This window comes from Molothrus aeneus, chromosome 12 (genome assembly GCF_037042795.1).
Source record: "Molothrus aeneus isolate 106 chromosome 12, BPBGC_Maene_1.0, whole genome shotgun sequence".
NCBI classification, from domain to species: Eukaryota; Metazoa; Chordata; class Aves; order Passeriformes; family Icteridae; genus Molothrus; species Molothrus aeneus.
The window spans coordinates 4,730,637-4,743,311 of NC_089657.1; the positions used below are offsets into that span (position 1 = coordinate 4,730,637).

General features: G+C 42.8%; 1 protein-coding gene across 2 annotated transcripts in view; it reads right to left on the reverse strand.

The window, feature by feature from the left end:
- Nucleotides 1-12,675, reverse strand: part of MITF (melanocyte inducing transcription factor) — a 99,514-nt gene that overhangs the window by 34,792 nt on the left and 52,047 nt on the right. For both annotated transcript variants that reach the window (XM_066557999.1, XM_066557998.1), the window contains exon 2: nt 9,302-9,548. In XM_066557999.1, the coding sequence (XP_066414096.1) occupies nt 9,302-9,548 (247 nt within the window). The remainder of the gene's footprint in view (nt 1-9,301; nt 9,549-12,675) is intronic.

A 12,675-nucleotide genomic window follows, 5' to 3' on the forward strand; every position in this document is an offset into this window, starting at 1 on the left:
AGCTGGAAAGAACAAACCTAGTTTAAAATCAATTTAAACTATCAGAGTTTATTAACAGGTCTCAAAATAATAAATAAGTAGGTAACTGGCATCCAGTGGCAGAACTTCAGTGACAACCTGCAGGGTTGAGCTGTTATCCCAACACCCCAGAGGCCTCTCTGCAACCGTTTGCAGGAGCAAGTTATTTTTATCATTGGTGACAAAAGAATCACTGGCAGAGTTATATTTCCACAGAGGCCATCACATTTAATTTCTTTTTTTTTTTTTATTAATCTGCCAAGCACATAAAAGCAGACACGTAGTTTTGTTGGGTCACAAAAGCACCGATGGAACACAAGATTCCAAGAATAAGCACTACCCCAGGGGATGGAAAAGAGATGGATGGAAGATGAGCAGGAGGATGTTCTTTCTTATTTGCACTGAAACACTGCATCCAATTCTCCTCCAAATGATACTGAGAGGTTCCATGTTCAGAAAGTCTTACAGAGGATTCCATCAGCAAAAGGCCAGCACTGCCAGCTTTTCCTCAAGCCCACAACAGCTTCAGAGGTGTTGCAATCTAAGTCTGACATTAATTATTAAAGGAAGATTTACAGTGAGTTCATTCTTTAATCCAGGCAGACTGACCCAACCAGATCTCCTGGCCAGCAAGAAGTGTTGCTGTAACAAACTCCAAGTGGACACTGAGAAACTCTCCCAGACACTGCAAAGGCAGCAGTGCTGATCCAGTGTTAGCCTGAGCCTCTCATTGAACTTCCAAGTAATGCTATTCCCATTTGTAAAGAAAAAGAGAGACTGGTACTTGGTTTCCCAAACAAATACAAACTAGATGAGTTCTGTCCTCAGCTCAGGGAAAATTTCCACTACAAGCACTAAAGAGATGGGTTAATAAAATGGATAATTTTGCTCAAAGAACAAGACACTTAGCTGGCACTCACTTCTGAGAGATAAAGGGTTAAAACAGTTGCCCATTTCCTCAACTGGACAACTACTACTATTGTAAAGTCCTTATTCAGTTGAATTCCATCAGGCCATGCTTTCTTAACACAATCTGACAAGTACCTTTTCAAGATTTTGGATTTTTCCCCTCTTCTCTGCCTCTCAGCAGTAGACACCAGGAATAAATACACCCTAAAAGCCAAATGGCAATCCAAACAAAGTAATATTTAATTATCAAGTTGGGGAGACTGATGACCAGACGGAGCAATTTCTTTTTTATAAAAAACAAAACAAAACACGCTTGCCAGGTCCTTTGCAGACAACACAATACTGGGTTTTGTTTCAAGTTCATAACTTGGCTCTTAAAGTAGTTGATAATGAACCAGCAGGCATTATTTTAAATCAACCAGTTTTATTAAATGAGCCAGAAAGGAAAGAGGCAGGGCTAATTACCAACATTCCTTGATGAATTACCTAGCGGTGTGTGGTAAATCTCCAGGCGTCTTTGTCTTTATCCCCAAATTTATCCCTTACTTATTTCTCAAGAGGTTAAAGGACATGGGGCTAATTAAGGAACCAATCCAATGACAGACAGAATCATTCAAGGTAAGGCTGGTTTTCACTCTTTCAAGCTTTTGCATCTCTGCCTGGTACTTCTTAATCTAATTTAAAAAAAAAAATTACTGCTGGGGAGAGGGAGGAAAAGTACTAATCTTGTCACGGTCAGGCAGGTTGAAATTGCCATGCAGTGCTGGGCAAAATGCTACATATTTGTAATTTAGCCAATAAGAAATTCCTTAAGCCTCTCTTGAATGGCAGGAATGCCTCCAGCTTGTCACTTTGAATTCATTCACTACACAGGTTCAGCATCTTGGAGAATAATGCTGCCAAACCAGCTGAAGAACTGAAATATTTGTGAGTATACCTAATACCCAACGATTACTTTAAGCAGATCTGAGTTTTCACATTTAAAATTTAAGGCCTATCAAAGGTGTCAGCAGAGGCCCCCCAGGATCTCCCCCCAGCCCCCACATTTGCCAGCACTGTGTGTGGCTCTGGGCATTATTTTCTGCTAAATTAAGCCATGGCTTCAGCAAACACAACTGCAGCGACCAGCACTCACCCTCCTCTTGCAGCCTTGGCTCCAGGAGTAAGGTGGTTATTAAATTCATGTTGCCTGACAAAGGACTTGGTACAAGCTGCTAAAACCTGTTAGCTGGGGGTTGTGGAGCCTCATCAATGCTCTTAATACCCACAACTATGGGCACCTACAAATCTTAATCTGCACAAGATTAACTCATCTTCTGCAGGTCCAAAACAGCCACTGACACGTGGTGAACCGTCATTTTCCCAAGGTCTGGTAACTCAGCCAGCAGATAATATGTCTAGACCATAAAAAAAGGAGTGCTTTGAAGCTGTAACAGACTGAACTTAGCAAGCTCTTCTTAATTTTGTGGCTGTTCCCCTGCCAGCAGGAAGACAGCAAATCGTCAAGACCACCAACTAGGATATAGACCAGCAAGAATTTCCAAGGAGCAATCAGAGCTTGGACCCCCAGCTATCTGCATCATTTTGTCTGAGTATATCCTGATTTCCTCTGTGGCAAATAAGTTATTTCAAACTTCCAGGCAACTACTGTGAACTTGCAAGGCAAGAGCTCTGTGATGAGGAGCAGTTTCTCACCTATTTTGCCACCCTGCTCACATCATTTTCCCAAGAAATCCTCTCAACCCCAGCAGCAGCAGCAGCACAGTTTGTCCCACAACTTTGGGAGCTGCATTTTTGTGCTACAGTGCCCACAGTTGAAGAAACAAGATGGAAAGATCAAACTTCTTCATCAGCAACAACCATTTCTCTCAAGAGCCGAGTACACACATGTTTGCATGCATAGGAAAAAGGACATTTGGGACGAAGGGTGAAAGCAGTGTTTTGCACTAGCAGTCAACCATCAGATACTTGTACACAGAAGTATGTTGCCCCCTCAAATTCCATGCATTTTTAATGTCTAATACCCTGGGTGTTAAGCAAGAGTTTACATTTTACCTCTATTACTGATGCAGACCTCAAGCACCAGTGCTTGTTTTAAAACAACTTTCAACCCACTGAATAAGCAAAAGATTTAAGGCCTGAGAGATACTTTTACTTACATGAAGGCTGAAGAGGCAAGGCAGACTTTAGTGGTTCTGTAGTTAAATGCAAGTTCTTCTCTGCCAACGACTTAAAGTATGTCACCAAGTGTAAGTAACCTTAGTTTAAATGTTTTATCTGCAGCTCACCAAGACTCAGTCTGGCAAATCACTTGTCTAAGTTCTTGATTGCAAATACACACCAGGCTTACCTAACACACCAGCACACACTACTATCTACCATTGTCAAGTGAGATTAAATTAACTTTCAATCAGATAAGCATGTCCACAAACATACATCTGCTGGGGCAGGCACTACCACACATTTATCTTGCCATCCCATTGTTCTGTTCTTCAGAACTGTGAGATAAGTCCTCCACACAATGAAGCCTTATGGTAATTATTACACCAAGAACACTACTGCCAGCTGCTGAGCCTTCCCTGCCAGGCAGAGCTTCCAAAGGTCACTCTCTGGAATAAGCACCTTGGAAATAGAATAGGAGGAGTTTTGTTTTTTTTTTTTATATATATGTCCAATAGTCATTAACATCAAATGGAAGAAATGCTTGGCATTTCAAAAATGAAGAAATACAGGGTTTCTGATGCAGAGATTATCGTGGTGGCACATCTGAAGTCTGAGTGAGTAATGACATGAGGGTGAAGGAGAGAGGCAAGGCTGGCTGCCTGCACTCCTGTCCACTCAGAAAAAGTGGGAACAGGAAAAGATGAGCACAAACTGCAGCAATGGGATGGCCTATCAAAGGTCAGAAGACAACCACACCCACTCTGGTATCAGCAGTGATCAGCCCACAGTATTGCCATGAGGTGGGCAAAGATGTTGGAATAATAAAGCAAGAGAGGGAATCCAGTACACAGGATCTGGCTCTAGGCTTTGAAAAGGTTTCACCTTGCTTAGGACAAGAAAGAAAGGCCATGAGGAAATTCTGGCATCAAAAGATGAATAACATCTACCATGAAGACACAAACCAAGGCAGTTTAGCAGGGGGAATCCAAAGTGAGAGCTTTAGGGCGGACAAATTTTTGAATATTTAGCATATTATAAGCATTGTTGTATGGAGACAGGATATTAAAATGCCTTAATGACAAACATTAAAAATGAATTTGTGGTCTATGCTTCCATACATATGTTTTAGATAGATATATACAAAATATACATGTGCATATTTTGGGGTGAACTGCCCTATTAGCAAGGGCTGGCAGCATATGCACGAGTAGGGATTTTTGTCCAGAAAGCAGAGACCTCAACATGTAGATCCCCAAAGCAGGACCACATTCTCCAGATCCCCTGGAGCAAGGGAACTGTTTTCTTATTCTCCAAAAACAAGCTAAAATGGGATGAAAGGGACCTGCTACATCATCTGCTGGTGAGGAGACCTGCTTTTACCTTATTACCTGCAAAGCATTTATGCAGCTCTCCAAAGATATCCGTACCACTGCAGGTTCCCACTGCAGGCCTGGAGGCTGATCTTGGCAATAGTATCAACCATCTCCTATCTGTGCCAAAGAAAAGTTATATTCTACAAACCCCAGTGGCAGACAAAGAAGGAGGAAGAGGTATGAGAAGTCCAGCAGATTTCTGTCATGCTATTTACTTGGTGTGACAACACTCAGGAGGAAAGGGGATGCGCAGTAACCTCATCCCTGGGAGCATTTGCATGCAGCAACAGGGACAGGGACCCAGAGCACATCCAGTTTAGGTTCCATCAACCCATGACCTGGTGCATCACATCAGAAACATGACAGCAAGTGTCACATCCACGCACCGAGGAACGCCAACAAGTAACATGGAGGGCCAGAGGGAAGAAATGTTCACCCTTCACTTTCCACCTTCCATCTGCTTAGTGAGACATGCAGAGGGCTGGGTGTCAGCTGCCCACCAGAAATGTTTTCAATCCTGCAAGAACTGGTAATATTTTCAGTGGAACTGATTTGCAATTCCGTGGGCCGGTGCTGGCTCTGAGCCGCATGTGCTGCCTCCTGAGGATGCTCCTGTGCTGCTGCTCCCATGGAGCACACACACACCAGCCTGTGCTGCCTCCTGAGGATGCTCCTGTGCTGCCTCCTGAGGATGCTCCTGTGCTGCTGCTCCCATGGAGCACACACACACCAGCCTGTGCTGCCTCCTGAGGATGCTCCTGTGCTGCCTCCTGAGGATGCTCCTGTGCTGCCTCCTGAGGATGCTCCTGTGCTGCTGCTCCCATGAAGGACACACACACAGCCTGTGCTGCCTCCTGAGGATGCTCCTGTGCTGCTGCTCCCATGGAGCACACACACACCAGCCTGTGCTGCCTCCTGAGGATGCTCCTGTGCTGCCTCCTGAGGATGCTCCTGTGCTGCTGCTCCCATGAAGGACACACACACCAGCCTGTGCTGCCTCCTGAGGATGCTCCTGTGCTGCTGCCCCCATGGGGAGGACACACACCAGCCACAGCTCCTGCAGTGCCACACTGGCTTTTGGGCAGGTTCAAAGGATTTAGGGGATTGTGTCATACTTCTTCTATACAGTAAGCTTGATGCAGAAATCAGGCAAAGCAATACAAGTCACATAGCACAGCTACAACTCAGTTTTAAGATGAACTTTTTGCAAAGATGCTAATCCTTTTAAATATAAATAAATAAAAACATAAGGAATGGGTCCTTATGGGACCCACGGGTCCTTATGGGATCCCATCCTTAATGGGATTTACTAGGGCTTGAAACTACTCCAATAAATAATTTTTATGTTATATTCCTATTTCCAAGGCAGAGAAAGAAGGTGAACTACAGCAGAAGCAAAGAATTCCTGGTGACATCTCTCTGTAGTAGTGGAGATGGATGAGAAGGCGCTCAAAGACAAACCAGCCCATGAAGCCAATCCCAGCTCTGCAGAAGCATAACCACAAGCTGTAACAAATCTTCCTTTTGCTATTAGAATTGAAGGGATACTGTTCCAAAAGCATCAAACCTACTCCCAGACCGTCTCTTAATTAGGCAGCACAAAGCAATGCAAAATTTGAATTCCAGCAGGTCATCTCCTACCTTGCCAAGCTACATTACTTGGCAGAAGAGTGATGTAATGAGAAGTCATTACTCAAGAAAATGAAATCCAATTTATTCACATGGCCTTGAGCATAAAATGTTATGCAATTTGGAGATGCCTATGCAACGTGACATAGATTAGTACATATTTCTCTTTCTGTATTGTTTCTAAATGGACATCTTGAAAACAAATATAAAATCCAAGCTCATTAACACCTCTGGCTTCTTTTTAAACCAGTCATTCTGAATTACCATCCTCAGATATGCAAGTATTATTCTCCTTCTCACACTGTGAGATATGGGTGAAAGGGCAAGTCACACAACAGAATTAAAACCACTAAACACTGACAAATTCAACAGGCTTAGAGTCGGATTTTTTGATGCAAAGTTCCAAAACAAACAAACAAACACAACAACAAAACCAGCTGCTAGATTTGGTGTTGTTTGTGAAGTAACACTGAAAAAGATCACTTTTAAACAAAGTTGCCTTGCAGGTTAACATTCCTGAAAGTGTAAAAAAATCCCTTTTTTGTCAATCTCATTATTTAAGGTCACTAAATCCAGACCATATGGATAGTAAAGTTAGCAACTTAGCTCCCTATTTATCTATTAAAACTTCTGTACAGCTCATATGGAAAATCTGTCTACAGCTAAAAAACAACTGAAGTGTAAAAAGCAGCTGCAGGGAAATGATGTCACTGCAGCCAGAGCTGGCTGTCAGCACACTGGCACCAGGAAGATCCTAAGTATTGTTAATCTCAGCTTTTGAGCCAAATATCCTATTTGGAAAAATGAAAAACAAAAAAAACCCGAAACAATCCCCCCAAAAATCACAAAGAAAACTATATGGATCTGTTGCCAAATCTTACTCTCACTGAAGCCTCAGTGGCAATTTTCAGGAAGATCATGACTTCAAACCTGACATTTTGTACTAATTTATTTTGTACAGAACTGGCCCACTGCTAGTGGATGAGTAAGGATAAAAGGGTGAATCTTTCACTGTTTTTCTTCACCAAAAACACAAGCAGCAAAGCTATGCAAAGCAGTTTTACAGTTTTTCTCTCCTCTCACAGGCAGAGCCCAAGAGGACTTGGTTTTGCTGATTTTGACTGTTACTTATGGAAATGTAGGTGATGAGAAGACAGACATCATTTTGATCCAGCAGGTTGCTGATATTTCCACAACTATCACCTTCAAAATGGAATTCCATTGCCAAAAGGTACCTGCTGCCAGTAACTATTTTTATTTTACAAGCTGCTTAAGGACACATTCTCCTAATTTTTTATTCTATGTGGTCATGCATTCTTATTTTGAGCTAAAGACAAGTGGAGGAGAGGTGTCCTACCTCTTTCCAGGAGATCCTTCTCCATCAGAGGGAAATGGGGAACAAATACCTTTTTTGGAATCCTAAGGGACAAGGGGTCAGGATCAAGTCCTTCAGGTGAAGTTTCCTAGCAATGCTTCAGCAGGTTACAGCTTTGCACACAGATCCTGTGACAAGCAGGTCCCAGGAACCCCATTTGCATCACCTTTTGGCTGCAGAGATTTCTGAAGTTTGTCCCTCAGAAATCAAGGGCTGCCTTCCCTCCTCTCCCATAGAAAGAGGCATTTGCAAAATAAACAATAATGACAACTGCTAATGCTTCTTCAAAATGTTATATTCCTTCCTTATCAGTAAAATATCACCCAAAAATAAACACTTTCCTACAAGTTTTCACAGTACTTAAAAAATACCCTAAAACTCATATTGTAACAGATTAGGATGAAAGGATGTGAAAAACGTAATATAAGTATATATGCAATATATGTAATAAACATATATAGGTAATATATGTTTATTTAGCTAGGTGCATGACAAAAAAAACCCTATTTCATAGCACCTACACATCTGCTGGGCCTGAATTATAACTACAGCCATAACCTGGAAACAAGCTGAAGAAATTGTTATACACAAACATCGTGAGTAATACACAAACATTAGACAAAACAATTCTTCCCAGACAATTTCAGACTCCTTACTACAGACATATGCTCACATGCTCAAAGAATATTACATTTAATTTTCAATGGAAATGTGTTTGTATGGAGAAAGAGAATTCAAAATTCAACTGCTGCCTTTTTGCTCCTAGATCACATACTGGATTATGACTCTACTACCCCAAATCAAGTGTTAGTTTTAGTGCTGGCAACACAACATCATAATGCAGATTCAATAAATAAAATTATCCTATATTTTCCCCATAAACCTGTCACACAGACCCCCTCAAAATCCTGAGCCAGCAAGTCTGTTTTAAAACTGAATTTCTGACTGCATATCATTGGTATACAACAGCAAAAAGCACAACATGAGCGGTTTGTCACCAAGCTCAGCTAACTCATGTGGTAAGAATATGCTCACTGACTAAACAACAAACTGCAATAAAAAGATCCAGCAATAATGCAGAGCAAACTCTACAAAACTGCTGAAAATCATATTTTCATGAAATATGTCAGCAAACTTCTCCAAAACATTTGACATTGTTTTACTCACACATTTCACGGTGCTTCAGCCTACTTGAATTGAAGCAGTGCGTGAAATTATCTCTTTTCTTATAGCTGTGCACCTTTTTCCCTGAGTAATTAGCAAGCTACATCCCCTTTGACAGAGGGACACTAACAAGCTCCTACAGTTACCAGTGGGACAAGGAATCCAAAGCTACTAATAGCAAACAAGTCATTTAAACAAAAAAAGGATTACAAAGACTCATTTTGCAAGTAGCTGGAAACTCACCCATATTTCAGATTAAGGCTTTCTGAGGAACTCTTTTGTAAAGAGTTTTGACTCCATCTTACAAAACTATTTCATTGTTTTCCTTTATAAACCAAAACATTGATTTTTTTTATCTACTAATAATTTCTTCATATTGAAAGTAATTAAATACTAGAAAGATGGAGAAGCGTTTTCCAAAGGGAAAATGACGGAAAACTCAGTTTTGTTATAAAACCTCCCTCCAGAGATCTCAAAGTTGAAAGAAAACAAAAGTTATACAAACTTTTTTTAAAAGTTTTCCATTCTTTGCTACCAGGCCAACAAAACAAGCTGCAAACTAAGCCAGAGCGCAGCTCATTTGCAAAACCTGGTTGCCGAAAACGCCTAGAACCACGTCCCTGTTAAATAAAGCGGGTTTTGAGGAGCTCCTGAGCGGAAAGGTGCGTACCTTGAGGACCTCCATGGGCACCTGGGTGGCAGGGGGCAGGCTGGTGGGCACGCTGACGTTGATGGCAGGTGTCTGGCTCACGGGCACTCGCTGCTGCATGAACTGGGCTGCCTGCTGCTTCTGCTGCTGCTCCCGACGCTCCTGCTCCTGCATCTGCTCACGCATGAGCTGCTGTCGGAGCAGGATTCGTGAGGTCATGCTGGAGGAGCTTAAGGGAGGCTTGGAAGCGCCAGGATGCTCGGAATTGCTGTGGGAAGACCAGAGAAAGACAGCTCAGCTTCCACCAAGCGGGATGGCAGCTCCAGGGGCCAGAGCTGGTGGAGTTACAGGGGAATGTGGGGCGCGATGGGTGAGGATCGGCGGCTCCGCGCGAGGGGAATTCAGAGCTGACCTACGCTGCAGGTAACTCAGTGGCCACATTAGGCTGCCTTAACCTGACTGCAGCCAAACCATTCCCCAAATGCCAACATCCAGCTGTAAAGAGCCATTTGCTCTTTTGAATTTTACAGCAACCACCCACGAGAAAAACAAATGCATTTATAGACAGTAGTAGGCACATTTATTCCTTTTTCCTTAATAATAAAAAGCTGAAGCAAGTCTAATGATTGCTATGGATAATTCTTCAGTCCAATGATCTAACTCAAAGTAAAGTAAATCTACCTTTTCCATGAAAACACAACAAAACATAGTTCACTTATTTCCCGCATAATGCTACCTTAGGGTTGGACTTGCTGGCAGTGACTTTTCAGAGTTAGAAAAAAGATCTCTGCCAAAAACTCAACTACCACCCCAGGCCTACCACCATCTTCTGAGCACTACCAGATACAACAGCCAGGCAAAATAAACAACAGTAACAGCTTTATTCCAGTCATACTTTAAAAAGAGCAACAGGCTGGCCCAAGCCAGCACACAGCTCAGCTTTACCACCTAAGAGACATTTCTACACCATCGGCAAACAGACCATAGGATTTCACCATGGACACTTTCTGGAGCAACTCATCATTTTCTTAGCATGCACAACCAAAATCCATGGGCCATGCCTTGGCAAGCCAGCAGTAACCCTCCTGGCTCGAGGAGGAAGCTGCTCTTGAAAGCCCCACCTCTGGCTCCAGTGCTGATACCTGTGGGATGCTGGCAGGACACGCAAGTCTGGGAGCCAGCATCCCTTCCAGGTCTTGCTGCTTGTGTTGCAAAAGCCTGAGCCAGCACTGCTGGAAGTTTTCTGGCTTTGTTTAGGACTGATGTTGAACACAGTTCAGGGCAGAAACAAAAAAAAAAAAAAAAAAAAACAAAGAGAACCCACACTTACTGCCCCAAGAGATCAAACTCTGCTCTTCCAGAGCACACATTTTGGGGGCAGGGAGGCAGGGGACCATCTTGCTATTTAAGACCTGTCATGTTGAAACATTCACAGAGACACTGATCCTTTTGATAAAACAAGAGAAAACCTTTGTGGTGAAACTAATGCAGCTGCGGAATAATCGTACTAATTAGCTGCTCAAGACAAGTCATTGACTGTGATACTTGTAAAAAACACTCCCTTTTCAATTAAGGGTGAAGCATTCTCACATCTAAATCCAGCAGTTTGTTTTCTGGCTGCACATCTGAACCACTTTCACATTTCTAAACCGAAGAGATGCTTTATTTCCATGACCAAGATAGTTACAGATGAGTGGTCTCCCAATTGTTTTGATTATACATTCCTACCAGGAATGTCTGAACATGCATGCTCAAAATGTTTACTTATTTATTTATGAACTACATACATGTATTGCTGAAGTGCTCACATTTTCTTTCTGCCCACTAACAACACTGTGCATCCCACCTCAGAGACCACTGTAATACATGAGAAAAAAAAAAGCCACCCAAATGCTGCATTCAGGGAAGGATTCATTCTCCTCATGTTGGAAAAAGGCCAATTTTGTACCACACTTGTCAGCATTCTCATTTGTGTGCTACTGGCAATTTTTGCAGATACCTAATGTTGCAAAATTGGTAACCCAGCAGTTCCTCCCACCTTCTTTCATTTTGAACTGTTTCTCCGCCTACCAAAGCCAAGTGTGCTGGAAACCATCTCAGAAGAACCTTTCCATATACAAAAATGTTGGGGAAGGAGAGAGAGCAGGAAGGAGAAATTATTTCCACAGCATTTCAAACAGCTCCTGCCAGAACCTCACCTTGCTCACACAACTACTTTACCTACTTGCACCAAGCATCCTTCCATCTTCCTGCAGGTGATTCAGGGTTCTACTGTTGATCAAAAATTGTAAACAAAAGCTTCAAGTATTGTGACTTTTAATGAGATAACAGTCCCAGAAAATGCTGTTCTACCAAATTCTTCCCCAAAAGGCGAAGATACTCCCAGGCTTTATTTCCTCTGCAATTCTGCTCAGTATTTCACATGGCAAAGAGGCAGATGAGCCCTGAACACAGAGAGTGTGGACAGCCACGTGCTGCCAGACTGCAGCTACTGCCACAGAATCATGGAATTGTTTAGGTTGGAAGAGATCTCCAGGATCATGAGGTCCAACCATTAACCCAGCACTGCCAAGCCCACCACTAAACCATGTCCCCAAGTGCCACAGCTACGTGCCTTTTAAATACCTCCAGCAACGGTGACTCAACCATCTCCCTGACAGGCTGTTCCACTGCTTGGCAACTCCTTCAGTGAAGAAATTCCTTGTAATGGTCAATCTAAACTTCCTCTGGCACAACTTGGGGCTATCTTCTCTTAGCCTACCCATTACTAACTGAGAAAGGGAGATGGGCACCCAACCATCACACCATCAGTGCAGGTGAGTTCAAATAATGCTTGATCTGGAATAAAAGCTGCTGCACAACACCTGCCTGCCTAACCAGATGCTTCTCTGTCACAAGCACTAGGAAGGAACACGGACAGATTTCCTGTTACTTATTCCCAGGTGTCTGCAAAGCTCCTCCTGTGTGCATGACAGTCTCCCTACACCAGCATTCCTTCCACCCGCCACGAGTGGCACTGATCAAACATGGAAAAAACACTTTGAAACTTTGGTATCTCATCCTCTAAGTCTGTCCCATGCATCACAAGGTCACTCTCCCATCCAGCTTCCCTTCTGCACCATGTCTGCTCATCTCAAGCGCAGAACAGAAGGAACAGAAGATGGTTTGGGTTCCATGACCATCTTGTCAGAAAATCCCTTTTCCAACCAAAGAAGCGATTAAAAACTTGCTATTTCTAAAGCTTCATCCAGAGTTTTGAAAATGCTAATTTTTAAAGCTTCTTGACCCTTCCATGCTGGTGCACAGGCAGATGTCCCATGACCATGCTTGGTGCCATGTACCACAGAACAATCCAGAGTGGACACGTGGATCCAAAACTCCCCTACACGAACTGA